The sequence below is a fragment of the Pezoporus occidentalis genome, unplaced genomic scaffold (assembly GCF_034315485.1).
Source record: "Pezoporus occidentalis ecotype Australia unplaced genomic scaffold, CSIRO_AGI_Poc_V1 ctg178, whole genome shotgun sequence".
Classification (NCBI taxonomy): domain Eukaryota; kingdom Metazoa; phylum Chordata; class Aves; order Psittaciformes; family Psittacidae; genus Pezoporus; species Pezoporus occidentalis.
This window is the reverse complement of record NW_026913618.1, coordinates 901,360-919,397: the sequence shown is the minus strand read 5'-3', so window position 1 is coordinate 919,397 and position 18,038 is coordinate 901,360. Positions and strand designations below refer to the sequence as shown.

Genomic DNA, 18,038 nt, shown 5'->3' with positions numbered 1-18,038 from the left:
CAGCTGGAAAATCTGGATCTCCCCCTCTGAAGTCAGGGAAGGACTTTCCCCAGTCCCTGGTGGCAGCAGCACAGCATCGGGTCAGAAAAGCCACCGATGATGATGATGATGATGTTGGGTTCAGAAATGGAGAGAAGGAGACCTCACCCTTCCTGCAGGCCCACATTCCACATTTAATAAGGAAGCCAAGAAAGAGCCACCAAATAATACTGGTTCTCAGTGCCCACAACCATGAAACAGAAAATGCCACCTTGTGACAGCAGCACAGCCTAATCCTTACTGAGCAGGGAAAAGCTACAAGGTGCCCGTCTCCCTCTAAGCAGCAGGTACAACCAGTCCAAAGTGTCCACCTAACTGCAGCTTCAAGGGATGCTGCCAACTATTTTATCAGCAAACCTGTAGAAAATAACAGCATTTCTTTTTCACTGCTACCTGAAGTTCTACCCTTGCCCCTTGTTAGGTCTTACTTGTATCTCTCTAGCAGCACAAAGTGATGAAGAAATCCTTCTGGGATCAAGAACCGATGAAGATTTAGCTGCAGAGAGTGTTTTTCCCAAGGACTTTTATCAAGCCCAGCAGCTGGGGACCCTCCACTGGCAGCTCCCCCTCAGATACCACGACCACAGCCCATCCCAAACTGATACCGAAGCCCAGACTAGCGCAGCTATGGCTGTTTACATCCAGGCAACCAAACCTGATCCAGTGCTAACAGTTAATTCTCCGTTGCAAACCGAGGTCCCTCCAAGGCATTACTAATGGGGAAAGCATGCCCTGCCTCCCCAGCCCCTCCCGAGGCCCCAGCCCGAGCTGTTCCTGCAGGAGCCATCCCCGTGCTTCCGGAAGGCTGGATCTGCCGGCACACGGCAGGGAAACAGGAGCTGCCCAGCACGGAGCCCCCCAACACCTCCGGTGCCATCTGTGGTGTTGGCGTGATGGGGCATAAGCAGGAGCCTGGGGGATGCTGGACTGCACAGGGCTTGGCATTGCACCCCAGGGCTGGTCAGAGCAGAGCTGCTGGGCTGGCACGGGCTCTGGAAACAGGAATGGAGCTGGTCCCATGGGAAAGGAAGGTCTCTGAGAACTGAGGTTTGGCTGCCACAGCACAGGGTCAGGGTACCTGTGACACCAGACCCTGGATACACATCAACTGGCACAAAGTTTTCCAATTAAAATTGGGCACTGCCTTTTAAAAGGCTGCTTTTAAAACCAACCCTGAACAATCATTTGTTACAGCTACAGTTACCCCCCTACCAAATGAAGAGGATAAAGCTACTGAATTCAGTAAAACAAATACTGCTTTTCACACTGAGAGAGTGCAACATCCTGCACGAGCGGGTGGCAGCTTCGTCTCCTCACCCTCCTGCACTGGTACAACGGGTTCAGCCCTAAGCCAGCTCAGGCAGCCGAGCTGACTGGAAATAAGCTGACAGGAACAGTTACTTCTCAGCCAAATCAGCTCCAAAAATCCACCCCGGGACAACCAACCTGACACAGCTCTGGGGTGGGACAAGCAGCAAAGAGCAGGTCACGCTCTGAGTACAGCTCGGCTGGTGAATGACAGCCAAGACACCTGAGCACTTATAGCTTCTCCCTTTCTGATACCCTAACACTGAGGAACCGTCATCTTCAACAACCTTTTTGTTGCCAGACTGATTCTCCACACAGCTTTTCTTTCCAAGACAGCAAATAGCATACTTAACATGAAATGTGCCATGCCACATCAATGCTGGTGCCATTTCTATTTGGGGATGGCATGGCCATGAGTAATTACCTTTAACTCACTCCAAGCAAAAACCCAAGAGGTTTGGGAGTGGGAAAAGTGTATTTTTTATTGCAGACACCTTAATTACAACACCTTAGCTTGCAGGGACATTTAAAGTGTATTGGCCCACTCTGTTTTATGGCATCATTTGTTTTATTTCTCTCCTCCCTTCGGGGAAAGCCCTTCAGCTCAGCTTCCTGCCTGGCTCAGCCTAGAGCAGGATGTGCAGACCAGCTCTCACCCCACAGCTTTAAAACTCATCCCCTCACTTTTTCATTGTACAGCTCCTTCACACTCTCAGGCCAGAAGCCTCCTCTGTACATCTGGAAACAGCAGATGAGGATTCCTAAGATAGAAGTGTTTCTCTTCCACAGAGGAAGAATTTACATTTCCCTATGTGAAATGAAGAAGCTCTATTACACCAGCACTGAAGATTTAATGCAATAAAGCTTCACCAAAACAAAAGCTGAGGTCTCACTGGCTTCACAGCAGGGTCCTGCTCACCACTGGGGCTCCCTGACCCAGGGCCTGATCTCCAAAGCAGGTCAAAGCTACGGATCCAGTAGAAATTTCCACTCCCGAAAGGTTAACAAGGAAGCAACAAGAGCAAACCTAACATGAAGAGCCACAAAACCCTGGACATTCACAACAGAACAAGTGACTCAGTTCAGATGTCAAAGTGGAAACAGAAACCTTGACTCATGCGCTGCGATGGGAGGAGGAGCTGGCGGAAGGTGATGCCGCAGGAGGGCAGCTCACAAGAAAACACGTCCACATTCCTGATTTCTGGAAAGATTTCAGTGGAAGCAAGGAGAATCCACCCGAACCATGAGCCAGAGTTAAAGCCAGCCTTCCCTGCTGCCTGGTTTTCCCTAAACAAAGCAGTTGTTTGTTACCAGGAGTAACCAGATTAGCTCCGCTGGCTGGCGAGTTAACACTTCAGAGCACCTTCACCGGGCTGGCAGCACATCCTGCCTGCTTTCCACATACAATAGGCAGGATTTGCTGCCAGGAAAAAGTGAAAGAATCAGCAGCTCTGTTCCAAAACAAGGAATGCAGAATTAGGTGACAATTTCCCTTCTAAAAGGTTCACTTTTTTCACATTCAATAAGAGAGACTGCATAGAAAATGCAACTCAAAGGTGGTTCAGCTTTCCTCATCTGATGTCATACTGAATTCCAGGAACAGGCTTCCCTCCCAAGCTGGATGAACCCTGTATTTCATAATCCAAGTTTATGGAGCTTGATTATCAAATATGTCAGTTTTAAGACTAAATGAAAGCTTCAATCTGGTGAAAGAGCTGAAACAGCTGAACAAGACCAGAGAGAAACCAGTGATGCCTTTTCAGCGAGGAAGCTCCTGAGTACCATTCACTGTACACTGAAGCGACTGCTGCAGTCAGTACCCAAACATGAAATAGATCAGTATTTATAGTGGTATCTTCCTTCCTTTTTGCTTGGTTTTGGCTGTAAGAAATTGAGGTGATGCAGGAACCTTATTTCCTACACCCGTGGCCTTCATAAACACATACATTAAAAGCCACTTTTCAAACCCACTTTATTACAAAGGATTAATTTTGCTTCCTTTGGCAGCCCGTGGCAATACTCAGCTTGATGGAGGAGTCTGGCTCCACCTGCACAGCGTTCTGAAGACGCGCCACAGCAGAAACGTGTTTGGCCAAGTACCAGAGAAACCACGTTCCTTACATCACACAAGCCCCAGATTAATCCGGTTTTGACTCAAAAAGCCCAGAATTCACATAGGGAGTAAAGGTGCCGAACTGGGATCCTCTGTGCGGTTGAAACCAGCATGACCCAAGGGTAAGTACCAATATTCTCAGAGTTATTTTTAACAATTTAAAACCAGAGTGACTGTCAGATGATAACCACCACTTTCAGTATTAGTATGCAGGGAGCACCACTCACAACCAGCCACCCATTCGACTGAGTTTGCCTGCTATGCCTGTTTTCCACCCAAATTAACCACATACACTTCTGCACAAGTATTAAAATGCTTCTGCTGTCAATCAGGTGCTTTAGCAGCAGAAATCACAGCAGAGGAGACACCCTCCAGCTCACTTCCTATGGACAGTCCTTGGTGCAGAACCAGCTTTCATACTGAAGTGACACTCAAGTCATTTTAACCCATACAGTTACTAATCCTTTAGAAGTGCTTTAAAACATGGAGCATCACCTCCAAGGCACCAAAATGTTTCATTAATCAAGATCTGTATCTCCAGAAGCCCAGGAGCTGCACAACTCCAATTCAGGCCTCAATAAATAGATAAAGATTGCTGCTCCTGTCTTCCTCCTTCATTTCCTCATTGAGTTCCTCCATCAAGCTTTGCTCAGTGCCTCAATCTAAAAGCTGCAACTTTGATGTCTCTGATAATCTCCTCACCCGGTGCTGAGGCATGAAGCCTGCTTGCTCTAATTAAAGGCAGGCCAGGCTTTAGGAAGATAATCATCTTGGAGAGAAGGCAGGCTGCTCCTTCGCAGGGAAACCCATGACAGACTGTTCACATTAGGGGATCTGAAATTCCTTCCTCAGTGAAACGGATCCAAGGCTCCCCTCCCAAGCAGGGCAGTAAATTTAGCTGTTTAGAACAACCATGGCTCACGCCAAATCCTATTTTAGGGCCACTCTTGGAGGTGCAGTGACTGCAGTGAGGCCCTGTGCTGCCCTTCAGAGCTCCAACCCTCCCTGTAAAATAACTTGGTTTTCAAGTTAGGTACTGAGAATTAAACCAAATACGGTGCAGTTTGATACTCTTCAGTTAAGCCTAACAGATCCAGAAAGATTACTGAGCCACACACACCAAGAATTAGTTAAACCTAAGTTGAACTTACAGCAAAACCATGATTGTGGTTTAAACACAGAACTGGATTTAAAGCAATTACTTGATGAAAGAAGCGATGTTTCAGTGAGTAGCCTGAGGACACTGAGAGCTTTTAACTTCTGGATACAAATTCAATTTACAACTGAGTGCTTCCAGTTGACTACTGTCCCAGCAACTCAAATACCTGCTGCTAGCCTGCTAGTTCACATCAGTTTCACATTTCCCATGCTAGGTGCACCCTATTTAAGATTACTACAAAACTTGAGCTTTTCAAACAAGTTATTGATGTAATTCATTAACAAAGGTACATAAACACCCTCACACCATCTCTTAGTAAACAACTGGCTTCAATATTTAACTGCCCACTATTTATCTATATTGTTTGTTTTCACACAAGGTCTTTCCCTCCTCCGAGCAAGCAACAACCTTTTACTGATGGAGAAGAGCTCTATCTAAAATTAGCTGGGTACAGTTTTGATGTAAGAGGTTGCTTTCTGCTCCGCTGTCTAACTCATTACTGAGTTTGCCATTCCTCAACACCTCATGGGCAGTGTTACAATACCAGCACCAACGTAGCTGGCACCAGAATGGGAATCCCACCTTTGTGCTTCTGCAGCAGCCAGAGTCCCACCGGAGCACCAGCTCTGCTTGAAAATTAACCCGGCTGAAGAGCAGTAATAAAGGTGCCTGCAGCCACCTCCTCTCCCAGGGCTGCCCCTGCTGAGCTGCTCACCCCAGCTCTCCACAGCAGCCTTCAGTTGGGCCAGCTCCAGTTACCATCACATCAAACCCATGGCAAGGAGCAGAGGTTGGATTCCCTCCCTCGCATGATTCCCTACATCCTTTTCCTTTCAGGAATCCTATGTGAAGCAGTTCCTCTTCCCCAAGTTCAGGGACAGGCCCCCATAGCCTTCCCCTGTACCACTGGCAGACACAGGCAGCTCTGGCTGGAATTACATGCAATAAATTACTGGTTTCCTGTTGTCCTGGGCCACCCCATGGCTGCACCACCCCTGTCCCCAGGCAGGGGAGCTGGAACCAGCACAGCCAGAGGGGAATCTGTCCCCTTCAGCTACCTGAGAGCAGCTCAGACTGATCATGAAACTGCACCCTGGGGCCAACACTTCACTGACAAGAGGCGACATCAGCTGCTGACCAAAGCTGTGGTGTGTCCCCCCCCCTCCTACCACCCTCTGTTCCTCACATCCCCCTGGGCCTGGCACAAGCATCTGCCAGTAGTCACCCGCTCCAAGGACCGACCTGGCTGAAAACTAACTTGGGTGGAAGAAACCCTATTTTTCAATCAGATTAACTTCACAAGCACAAAGAACCACAGAATCCCAGCCTGGTTTGGGTTAAAGGGACCTTAAAGCTCATCTCCGACTTCTGCCATGGGCAGGGACACCTTCCACCAGAGCAGCTTGCTCCAAGCCCCTGTGTCCAACCTGGCCTTGAACACTGCCAGGGATGGGGCAGCCACAGCTTCTCTGGGCACCCTGTGCCAGTGGCAGTAAATGGAAGGACACTAGGGAATGGAGGCTTGACAGCAAGAGCACTGCTGCAGTTGTACACCCTGACCACAGAGTTAAGGCAGCAACTGATGTTCCTAGGTAAGAGAATGGCTCATGAATTTCCTTCGTGTGGGTTTGGCAGCTTCTATTTTTAGGCGAGGAGCAGCCTCTTGCCAAACCACCTGCTGACATGAGAACTCCTTCACATTTGAGAAGGGAAAAAACCTCAACCACCCACCAGAAATCCCTCAAACACGGCCTGAACTTTCCATCTAGGCACAAACCACGGGGATGGCCCCTCTAACTTAAGCCACTTTTAAACGTTATCATTTCTTTTACCAGAAGTCCTGCATTGTCAGGCACTGGAAAAGCCTCCAAGGAGCAGGACCACCTTGTGCAAAGACAAACTTCTTACAGTACAGACATGCTTGAATAGGAAAAATATGCAATACAGGAATGAGCAAAATACACTGAACTGCTTAAAAAAAAATAATCCTGGGTGGTTTTTACACATTTGTTTGCTTTTTTGCCTTTTGGCAGGACCTTTCAGCTACATTTTACCTTGCATAAGTGTCAAAAACTCCAATCCAGAAATGCACATTGCACCAAAGGTAACGCTGTTCTCAATTTAATCCGCTGTCCAGACAGGTCTATTTTAAGCCTGGGGATTCACAAAACTGGCAAGAGAAAGCCTTTGAAAAGGAACCAGACTGAATCAACACAAGAAGCAAAACAAGGAAACACAGAAAAGGCAGAACAATGAAGTAGGAATAGAAAGTACAAATGCCAGGAGGAGCTGGGAGCTTTGATCTACCAGTAAAACAAGTATAAGGGAATTCAGGGACCTGAAGCTAGATAAAACCAACAGGTTAGTGACAAAACAGGGATCATTCTTTGTGCTTACTCCTTCACAGTGAAGCCTCTGCACTGATTTCAGCCATGATTAACGCTTAATGCCTGAACCTTCTATTATGTTTCACCAACAGGAAAGCAAGTTTCTGAGCTAAGTCCCACAATTAGCCTGTAACTGAGACAACTCCTCCAATTACTGGGTTTAGGGCACTGACTATACATATATGGGTTTATACCGCTCAGATACAGCGCATACAGAGCCTATTGCTGTGTGTAACAGACAGCCCCACATCATCACCACCCTGCCATGTGCTGCACATGATGCTTTTTGCTGTTCCAACAGGAAACAAAGTTAATTCTATTGCTAGATTTCCCAGAAGGAAATACAAGCCCCAGACTAATATTCTGATCAAGGTTTAACAACTTGTAGCTGCACTTGAGCACACACTTGGACCTGCTGTTACAAATCCAGGATTACTCTACCCTACTGTTCCATTCCTACAAAAAACATCAGTTCAGAACACTTAATCTGCGTATTAAATCAGCTCAGAGCAACACAAGCCAGTTAAATGCTCCACTGAAACAGAAGCTGCAGCAGTTTAGCTCACACCTTCATTTTTCCGCATGAAAGTGATACCTTTCTACCTTCATTTTCTACAGAACACAGAACTTTTCAGCATGTGGATTAACATTTCCCATCCATTGCTTGATAGGTAGTTCACAGAAGCCCAAAAGGTTCGCATTTGAGTAACTACTGCACTTTGCAAAGCCGTATCACAGCCACAACTTCCAAATCTGCATGCAAGGAGATTTATCTTCTAAGAAAGGCCAACCTTTGTAACTGCATTTTCCTGCCACTGGCTGAAGCAGTTTTCTGTAGCCTTAACTCTGTCACCAAGGATGTGTGTACAACTGCATGCCACAAGGGACGTGCTGCAATAGCACTGCAGCTCTCAACAATGACCCACCTCTGCGCAAGGCTCAGCTGTACCAGTTACCAGTTGTCCTTTTATTAATTCCTGTTCTGGAAGTGCCCTGGGGATCTTTAGAAACAGCAATACAGCCAGTGCGTGTATCTGTATAAAAGCCTCACTCCAGCAATTTCTGGCACAGCAGAACTCGTAAGACAGAAGGAAAAACCTTTTCCTCCATTGATCCTTCTCCCCTGAAACCAATTTGGGTATTACTCATCCTTACTTGATTCACTCCAGGATGTTCCTGTCGCTCTGCAATGCAACTAACTTCACAAGAAAACAATCTGTGTCAAGGAAAAATAGGCTCCACCTCACTCAGGAGCACAACTCGTGACCTCACCCGGTATTCCTGAACACGCTTCCTGTGGAGACAGCGGCACTGTCCAAGCAGAGATGCGCAACTATCCCGAGGCTTCCATCAGCCCTGGTAATCTCAGAGCTTTTAAGGCTATCCGGTTCCTAAGGAATACATTTTAACCAAAATGTTCCAATTCAGTCAACAAAGCAACCTTGCAGATAAAAAGGCTACGTGGAAGTTCCCCATATTCTTCTTGTCTAGACACCAGTGCTGCTTTTAGCACAACAGGCGCTGAGGATCAAATTTAGCTTTCCTGTCAAGACTGGTACCTGCAACCACGAGGCAGCCCTGAACATGAGGTAATCAAGCACAGGGAGCTGTTCAAATCACTTGGTGTGTCACCACCAAGCACTGTGATGCTCCTTGGTTGTGAATTACCAGGGATCAGCCGCACCTTACCCGGTTTATTAATTGCCAGTGTTAAACTCCTGCAGGTTTCGGATCAGAGCTGTGGCAAATGGAGCCAGGTAACTGATGCCTTATGCAAGGCCCAACATGGGTCATGGGGTTCTCATTATACACCAAAAATGGACCTACTTCTTTTAAGTTATGAAACCTTTCCTTCTGGAAACAGTGCCTAATATTAGAATATATTTGTAACACATTAAGACACTCTTCATTGAGCCACCTCCTATATATTTGGCACTTCATTTGCCAATACAAGGACCTCTGAAGAGCAGTTCTGGGCACAGATTCATTATCATAACCTAAAAATACCATGGGAGTATCTAAGAAATACGTTTGCTTTCATAGATTCCAAGTGTCACATTACAGTACTGGACTGAAACCACTCAGTAAATCACTTCCACTTATTTTAGTAGATTAAATCATAACTATTTTAGGCTTTTGACTCTGGGTATAAACTGATATTAAAGTTACTTGCTCGGAAGAGCCACCATCAGATAAGGTTAGAATGAGGGAATCTCAGCTTCATCCACAAACAGGGTAACCCCAGGATTATATGGTTTAAATGAATAAATGCAAGAAGAATCGGGCTGTACCTATGAGTGCAGGTGCCCAGCTGCCCCTGTGCTGAGCAGCTCTCACAACAAGCATATTTTTACCTTCACACCAAAGCCTCCACCTCAGATGCACCTAACACCCCTGACAACACATCCTTTCCTACTCTTTCAGCTTCCCTTTGGTCCTCCACACCACAGTTGCACAGGTCCAGGCCAGGGAGAGTGACTCAGGCTCCGGTTATGTGCTGTGACACCAGCCCAAAGTGCTGGGCTTGGCAGGATCATTCTGGCTGCCTCAGAGCCTTTAAATGCTTGTGAAACCACCCAATATCTGCACAAAAAGGACATTCTATCCATCATTTTAAGGCAACGTAAGACTGAGCTTTCCAGAGACAGACACTCCCTTCTTCGGCACAGGCTGCCCAGAGAAGCTGTGGCTGCCCCATCCCTGGTGATCTTCAAGGCCAGGCAGGACAGGGCTTGGAGCAAGCTGCTCTAGGGGAAGGTGTCCCTGCCTGTGGCAGCGGTTGGAGCTGGAGGAGCTTTAAGGTCCTTTCCAAGCCAAACCACTCTGGGATTGTATGATTTTATGAGTTCCCTGATCTGTTTCATCAAGCAGTAGCATGCGAACAGAGCCAAAGGAGATGAGGACACGCACGCAGGAGGTCAATATCCCTCAAATCCCTGAGATTGGAATCTTTTAATTTCTTTTTCTGCAACAAAAAAATCTCAAGTATTTTACACGCTGCCCACTCAGCCTCTGCCACAGAGTTGTAACTTTTCTCACCAAGAGGATTTAGCTAGCTCCCTACTGGAAAGCACAATGTCTTATTAAGGTGCCTTCAAGTCAATGAAATTTAGCACAACTAAACCAAGTCACTCTTCACCACCAAATACCAGAACTGGTTATGTAAGTCTGAAAACCATTTCTGCCTCTATTAAGGGGAAGCAAAATCAGTGAAGCTTCATCTACTCCGGAAGCACCCACTGCTCAGAAAAACAAGGTAATGCACTCAAGAGCCTCATCCTCACCCACTGCGGGCACAGAGGAGCATGACTGTCTCATACAAGATTCACTTAAAGTTACAACAAATAGCTGACACTACCAGAGTTTGGTTTTCTGAGAAGCAGGGGAGCAGGCCACAGCTCCAACGCAGTCTCTAGTTGGTGGGTAAGGCAGACTTCCACGTAGCAATGATGATGCAGCCAACACAGGGACCACCACACGCTTGGTACTATCAGACATCAGGTATGAATGTCACCCGCTGCTTCAGAGGTGGCTTCTGGTGCTGTCAGACATCAGAAGCCACCTCTGGCTCCAGAACCTTCCAAGGCAGACACAACTGGCAGCCACAAGCATCTGGGATACCCAAGCATCACGCCCTTCCTGCAGATCCTGCTTGTGGCCCCTGACATTGGGCAAGGCAGATGCGGCCCCGTCAGGGCACTCCAAGGTTTTCATGTGGTCTGGAATCGGATCACAAGCGATGAGGCTTTTTAATCTGAGGCTGAGCAAATACTTACTCATCAATTTAAAAGCTGGTGCTGCCCTGCAAGAGCACAACTGCAATGGGAAGTATCTAGACAGTTTCACACGGTGGTTTTCTGGATACAGGACCCTGCAATGCACCAAGAGCACAGCAGGACACAGCAAACAGCTTCCGCAGGGAAATAAGCTTCTTCAAAACACAGCATCATTTATTAATGGTTTCTAATCTTGAGGATTCTTAACAAACCTACACTTTAAACCAGCTGGGGAGCACCCTGGTCCCTGAAGAGTTAAGAGACACTGATATACTGACTGCCTTTACAGACCTTGGAGGAACACCTAAAAGCAGGGCAGAAACACTGCTTTCCTTCTTGACCATCTGCTCCCACACAAAACGTCTCTTCTTAGCAGGGGTTCCCATACAGCAACGCAGCTTCTCACCAGCAGCACCAGCCTTACAGACCTCACCAGCTCAGAGCCTGTCCTCTGAGACACAACTGAAGAAAGTCACTACGAAGTCTTCAGCTTCAATTCAAGTCATTTTTCCTTTGGCTATAGCAATCTTCTTCGAAGGGTACACTCACCGATGGGATTAACAGACCTGCTCACAAAACTTAACCTAGACCACAGCCTGGACACAATTCACATCCCCAAGCTCTTCCGTTTCTTGCTGCATTAATGGCAGTCACAAATACATCAACGAGTGCCAAGTCTTACCACCAGAAGCAGCCCCAAACTGAAAACATAATAGCTGCATGTTTCCTATAATTGGAAGTTTGTGCTGTTAGAAAAATCAGATTCCCAAGCTGCATAAGGCATTACATTGTGTCCGAGCTCCCCAAAGGGCGCAGGAAACAGATAAATACGCAGATACCAAGGAGCTCTGTTGCTCCTGCTGGGGCTGAGCTGTGGTGTTAAAGGGGAAACTGTTGGTTCTTTGCTTACATCTCACATGGAAACGCCATTTCATGACGTTTTGTGCTGCTGTGGAGCCCATACAGGAGCCCGGCAGCAGCCAAGAGGTAATGAACAGTTTATGGAGCCAGCTCCAGTGTCTCAGTCAGTATCAAGCTTACCTCCTCCTTACTCTGCCTGTTCAACAGCCAGGCTGCTACCACACAGATGTTTAGATAATGCATTCCCTTTCCTATTCGTATACAAGTGCTTTAGCAATCACACACATTTTATTTCAATCAGTCCCTGACAGTTGCACAGAGCCCAGGCGCCTGCACATGCTCAGGGAAACAGATCTGCCCTAATTCAATCTCCTCCAAGCCTTTAAACCTGTCATTGAATTAATCTGCCTTCCAGAAAGATCTAAGTCAATTTTCTCATTAAAGAGACCTCGAACTTCATTTGGAGATAAACAGGAAATGTTTAAGATAACTCTTCTAAACACGGACATGAGATTTTGCTTTTCCTTTTCATGAGCACTCAGCTGCAGCCAAATGCCAGCCTAAAAGACCAAGCACAAAGCAGGCTCTCCCCTGCCCATAAATATGAATATTTCAATGTTGTTTACCACTTTTCCACAGATCTCTGCCAATGACAACAAGCATTCCAAGCAAGTAACGCTTATCATGGGTAACCTTTTAAAGGATGCTTGGGTGAGCCACGAGTTTTCAAATATTGGGGTCACAATCATTGCGTTTTCCAAATAAGATCTAGAAAAACATTAAAGAACTATTTCTTGGACATTAAATGGCCTTGTAGGGTTAATATTACACTGATTTAAGTGGTTTGGGCTTATCAGAGGTGAGTGCACTCTTGTTTTACCACCCTGGATGTTTGTAAAAGCTAGCTTACAAAGTACTATCACCAAAAGATGAAGGAGTAAAAGAACCTCTTTAAGAAATGATTCACAGGACAATTCTGTAAAAGACTGGGATCAATGGATAACACTTTAGCAGGAATGAAAAATTAATAACATGGGGCATCTGCTTTTCCCATGAAGCACCACTAAAAGTTGTCACTTCCCAGCAGGTTTTCCCCCGTACAAAGCAAGCGTAGGCAGCTCCTCGCTGAACAATCATTCACTACCAGGCATTCTAACACAACATTTAACACAATGTAATAGTGATGTTACAACCACACCAACCCCAACTCACAACTTACACGTTGCCAAGTGGCTTGAAGAAATCCTAAATATAGTTCAGCACTGCAACTTTTATGCAGGGCATGAGCTATTAAAAGATACGTTCAAATACTCCCCTTGTGTCATGGTAATGTCATGCATACAGGGCCTGGAAAAACCTATCTGTACACAAGAAGTTGTGTTTAAATGGTGGAAAACTAGTGAAGAAGCTACAGAAGTTAGCTTCTTGCATAACAAAAGATCTATGGTTGGTTGTGGCCTCTTTCAGATTTCTAATTAGTCAGATCTGCCTGTCCCTGGTTTAAATTACTGCAACAGCCTAAGGGCAGATAGAGTATCTCTTGAGCAGACAGCGAGTATATCCACCCGTCCAGCAGTGTCGACCTGACACGACTGCACCAGCCCTGCACCTTCCAGACGGGTTGGCTGGAGCAATTTTTAACCTGTACATTATTCTGCTGATTGTACCTGAAAGATGGAAAATGAAATTGATGGGCACAACATCCACAGCTGTGTCCCCAGAGGCAGGAAAGCCCAACTCACAATGTTACACAGCCTAACAAGTGCCATTGATTACCAGCCTGGTGCTCTGTAAGTAAACAGTGTGATACAAACCCCTCTGTGGACTCATTCCTCACATAAATTACTTAGCCACGCAGTTTGAATGCTTATTAAAGTGTCACTTGAAAGCCTTTAATAATAATGCCTCTGAACATTTATTTTCAGTAGAGATGACTGCAGCTATAAAGTGGAATAGCTGTTGAGCTTCTCACCAAAACCTGTCTCCCTTTGTCATTTATAAATGGGTATGAAGAGAAGACAAGCACTTACAGATACTGAACAATTACCTTGTTGATGGTGTACATAATGTAATCCTGCCTATGATTTCTGAGCCTAACACAGAGCTGATCCGCCAGGAGGAGGATCTGCTCAGGAAGCACCCCTGGGATGCTTCCCACAGCAGGAAGGCAGCATCTCACAACACAAGATGGCACCTACAGAAACACATTCCACGACTTCCATTTCGGAACGCACTGTACCCAGATGAAGCACACATGAAATGTGCATACAGATACGCTCGTATCAGTGGATACGAGCCTTGGTCCTTAAAACAGATGAAGGTTTAGAGGAATTAATACATAACCCCCATTAAAAGCAACCCCATGAGATCATCTCTGGGAATCACAGGCCAGCTGACAATCAGGAAGTTCAGAATGAAAGTTACTCTTTTTCTTCTCCACTTCCTCCCCTTCATTTTTTAAGCCTCACTACAAGTTCCAAGCTACTTCCAGTTGTGTAGGCTGGAGTTGGGGTAGAGCTCAAAAGAAGATTAGCTTTGAGCTAGTTCTTTTGTGTGATACGCTGGTATCTGTCATGGTCAAGGTGCCAGTTTATTCTGATGCATTAACTCCGCTCATATGGAAGTGACTTCCCGGTAAGCCGTGCCTCTGCTCCACTGCACATCCCAGCCCTGACCTGCCTGTGACTCAACGGGAGATCCTTCACGATGACATGAGAAAGACACATGCCATGATCCAGGGTTTGCTCCTCCAGCTACAGCTGCCCTAAGAAAGCACTGATGCCACCTTGGGCAGTCCCTGCAAAGCACCAGTGTACCTTGCACCAGTCAACAAAACCAAAGGGACCAGACTTGAGCTGCCAGGCTCCAATGAAAGGCAAATGATCTTGTTTCATTTCCCTCTTTCCCCCAAGTTTAAACAGACAAGAAACTGATATTCTGCTCTGCAGGTTAATGAGAGCTTGAGTTGTTCCCCTCAACAGAAACCCTCACTAGCACCTGCAGCACTTACAACAGATCTAATACATAAAAACTAAGTACTTGGTGACAGACTGAATACTTGTCTTATGGCACCCAACAACATCCACAAGGTAATTGCTGTAAAATATTTAACACATCTATTAATTATCCTGGAATCCTGTTCCACTCAGCTAATCCCCTCCTTAATTAGTTTCCTACATATATTTTGTAATTCTATAGAATACTATCCATGCAGACTCACAGGCTTCCTGTAAATGCCATTGCTCTGCTTCAAGGAAGCTCTTTCCCATCCCATTTTCCATGCTCAGGTGGTACTCCTCTGACCTTAAGTCACATATTCATCGTAAAAGGACAAGAATGCCAACCTTGGGATGTCATTCACACCTATGGCAAGCTGGATGGAGTAAGTCCTGAATTATGTGAGAGTTAAATGTCCCTGTTAAGGGGAACAAAACCCCAGTGAAGACACATCACTGATGCAGAGCCAAGGTTTGCTGACCCCATGGTACCATCCCTGTGTTCCCTCCCCTCAATTATGGTGAGAAAAGCTCTGAATGAGTGAAAAAGCAGCAGAAGATATCCCTTCCAAACACAGGACCATGAAAAGCAGCAGCCAGTTAAAGATTACATCGAAGGGTACATGTCCCAGAGAAAGTAAGTTTACATCATGTCCCCAAGCAGAAAGCCTACAGAGATGGGGGGACGTGACCCCCAGCACAGCTCAAACTGCTCCTCCAAACACCGCTTCTCTTCAAGGCATTTACACAACCAGACAATGCCTGCAAGATCCTACTCACTGATGACTGTCGTAGCTCCCACAAGCTCTACAGAGCTTACCACAACTACAGAACGCAGCACCACCTGAAATCCAACAGCTTCAGCCCTGATACTTGTAAGTGAAACCAGTTACAGATCTGTCACTGCTAAGTGACGGCACTTTGGGAAATGAAGTAAGACCCCGGTGATTATTGGAATGCTTGGCCCGTACAAGTGTAAGGAGATGAGCAGCACTAAATATTCACCAATTAATTAATAGCACAGTTGATACCTCTTGAAACAAAGTGGTTTTTAAGTTAACTTTGATCAGAACTGTGAAATGAACCGTTTCTCCTTCTTTGTACACTGATTGGTCTAATCAGGCTTCATTTCTTGATGCACTCACTATCTAAAACACTGTATCTAAGCAAACATCTAATGCAAATGATGACTTTCAACCTCTTCACAGACAACAGTCAGATAAAAACAGGTTTAAGAAAAAACAATGCTCAGTCATGCACACAAATACTCTTTGCTTTGAGAAACATGGTAACATCTTCACCGAGTTTCCACTGTTACAGCTCCTACATGTGCAGTCATCAGACATCACAAAAGCCAGCACAAACCTCCTGAGCTTTGTTTCTTCCCCTCCCATCCCCAAACCACCTCCATAAATTAAGTTCCCAACAGTGCTGAAATTTATCTCAAACATAAGCACTTTTCTTTAACTTGGAAAGCATCAAATATGAAGGTCAGCAACAAAAGGGTGAGTACCAGTTTGTGCTACCAAGACCACGCAAAGGAACCCCTGGAAGGGACAGTTTAGTTCATTCAAAGCCCTTACAAGTATGAGGGTATAACTGCTATATATACAGATATATATCTACACACAAAAAAGCACTGGTCAAAGCTTTACGACTACACTCACTGTTCAGAGTCTTCTTACCTCTATTTAATTCAAAGAAAAGTTTGCATATTCTTGTGTAAAGAATCCGTATGACTAACTTGAGATACTTCATTATTAAAAGATACTTAACTAAGAGCTAACTTAAGATATGTTATTATTAAAACACACAGCAAAGAGAAGCAATAAAAACGTGCTTGTATTTAATACCAACTAAAACAGGGAAGAGTAACAGTTTAAGTTTATTACCTAGCTATTAAGCTTATAAAACTGAATCAGTCCATGTCATTTTAAAGAGTTTTAATGAAAACCAATTACAGGTTCTTGCCTGTATTTTATCACCACTGCTGCGGAGCCAGGCTGCTGAGGCACCCGCAGGTACTTGCTGCAGGAGCAAAGATCCTGCACAGACAACCACACCCCGAGAAGCTTCACTGTGGGACAGCCACAGCTCCCACAGGTTTCAGCTGCTTCCAGTCAAAGGTCATCAGGAGCCTCCCAATCCCTTCCTGGCTCTGAACAGATCTCCAGCTTTAATTCATTTGCCCCTGGAAGCTGAAAGCAGCCCGAGATGTTTATCCTGCTCAGCACAACGCAGATTACTTGAAATTCCACTTGGGATTTGGAGCTGTGGGCCCAACACACACAAAATAATCACTCCGACAATACGCAACAACAAAAAAACTCCATTACTTTCCATCAAACACGAATGAACGGGCACAAGACGAGCTAGAAGTTCTGCTCTTTAAAAGCAAAACCAACACCCCAGTAAAAGTCTCCTACTTATCCATTATTAGCTGACATACTTGACCTGGTTTAGATGTATGCAGGCCCCAGAGAAAACAACCACCGTGTGAAGTGTGTGACTGGAGTGCAGGCCACGAAAACATAAGCTCAGATAAAACGGCAGCTGATACTTTTCAGGAGCAGTGCATGCTTCCAGATGAAGCTTTTGCTAAAAGCAGAGAGGAGTTTCTGGGTGGGGGACACAGAACTCTCCTCAGGGGGCAGTGAGGTTGCACTGAGGCTTCAGCAGGGAGAAGAGCTGCGGGTTAAGGACCCACCTGGGGTCTGCTCAGGTTTCTCTCCACAGAAGGAGAAGAAAACCTTTCCCAGACATCTGTAAATAGATATCACTCAGACCTAAGAGACTTCAGTCCCTTCTGTTGAAGCTCAGCCGCAGAGGATGAGCTTCGTGGTGTGACCGAACCCACACCACATGAAGGCACACGGGGACTCAGGGCCAGAGAACCCGCTGGGTGCCTTCAGGTAACCCCCCCCGACCCGCGCTGCCTCCACCACCCTCGCCCCACCGGCGGGCTGACAACACGTACAGCGGGGCACACGGAGGCCCCGGTACCAGCGGAACGGCGCCACTTCACGGCGGGCCGGGGCAAACACCCGCCCAGAGCCCGCTCCCGGCTCCGAACAACCGGATCCTCCGCCCTTCCCCAGGTAGACAGAAGCTTTCCCCGCCACAGGCCCCGCCGTGCCCGGTGCCCTCCCCACCCCGAGAAGCGACCGAGATTGCGGGCGGCCTCCGCCCGCTCCCCGGAGCCGCCACCCGAGCCCCAGCCCGGCCGCCAGACCCCGGCGCCCACCTGCCCACGGTCTGGTTGGCCAGCTGCTTCATGCGGTTGAACTGCTTCTTCATGGCGGCGGCCGCTCCCCGGCCTCCCGCCGGGCTCCTGCCGCTCCGCCGCCGCCGCCGCCACACCGCCCGGCCCGGCCGCCGCCCCGCCCACTCCGCAACGCG

General features: G+C 46.7%; 1 protein-coding gene across 7 annotated transcripts in view; it reads right to left on the bottom strand.

Annotated features, from left to right (window-relative positions):
* ARHGAP17 (Rho GTPase activating protein 17) overlaps positions 1–18,032 on the bottom strand; it is a 44,412-nt gene extending 26,380 nt beyond the window's left edge. For 5 of the 7 annotated variants that reach the window (XM_062614773.1, XM_062614771.1, XM_062614772.1 and 2 more), the window contains exon 1: positions 17,884–18,029. In XM_062614773.1, coding sequence (XP_062470757.1) covers positions 17,884–17,936 — 53 coding nt within the window. In that variant the 5' untranslated portion in view covers positions 17,937–18,029. Of the gene's footprint in view, positions 1–17,883 lie in introns of all 7 variants that reach the window. The other 2 variants (XM_062614770.1, XM_062614776.1) reach the window with 2 other exon arrangements.
* Between the last annotated feature and the right edge of the window lie 6 nt (positions 18,033–18,038).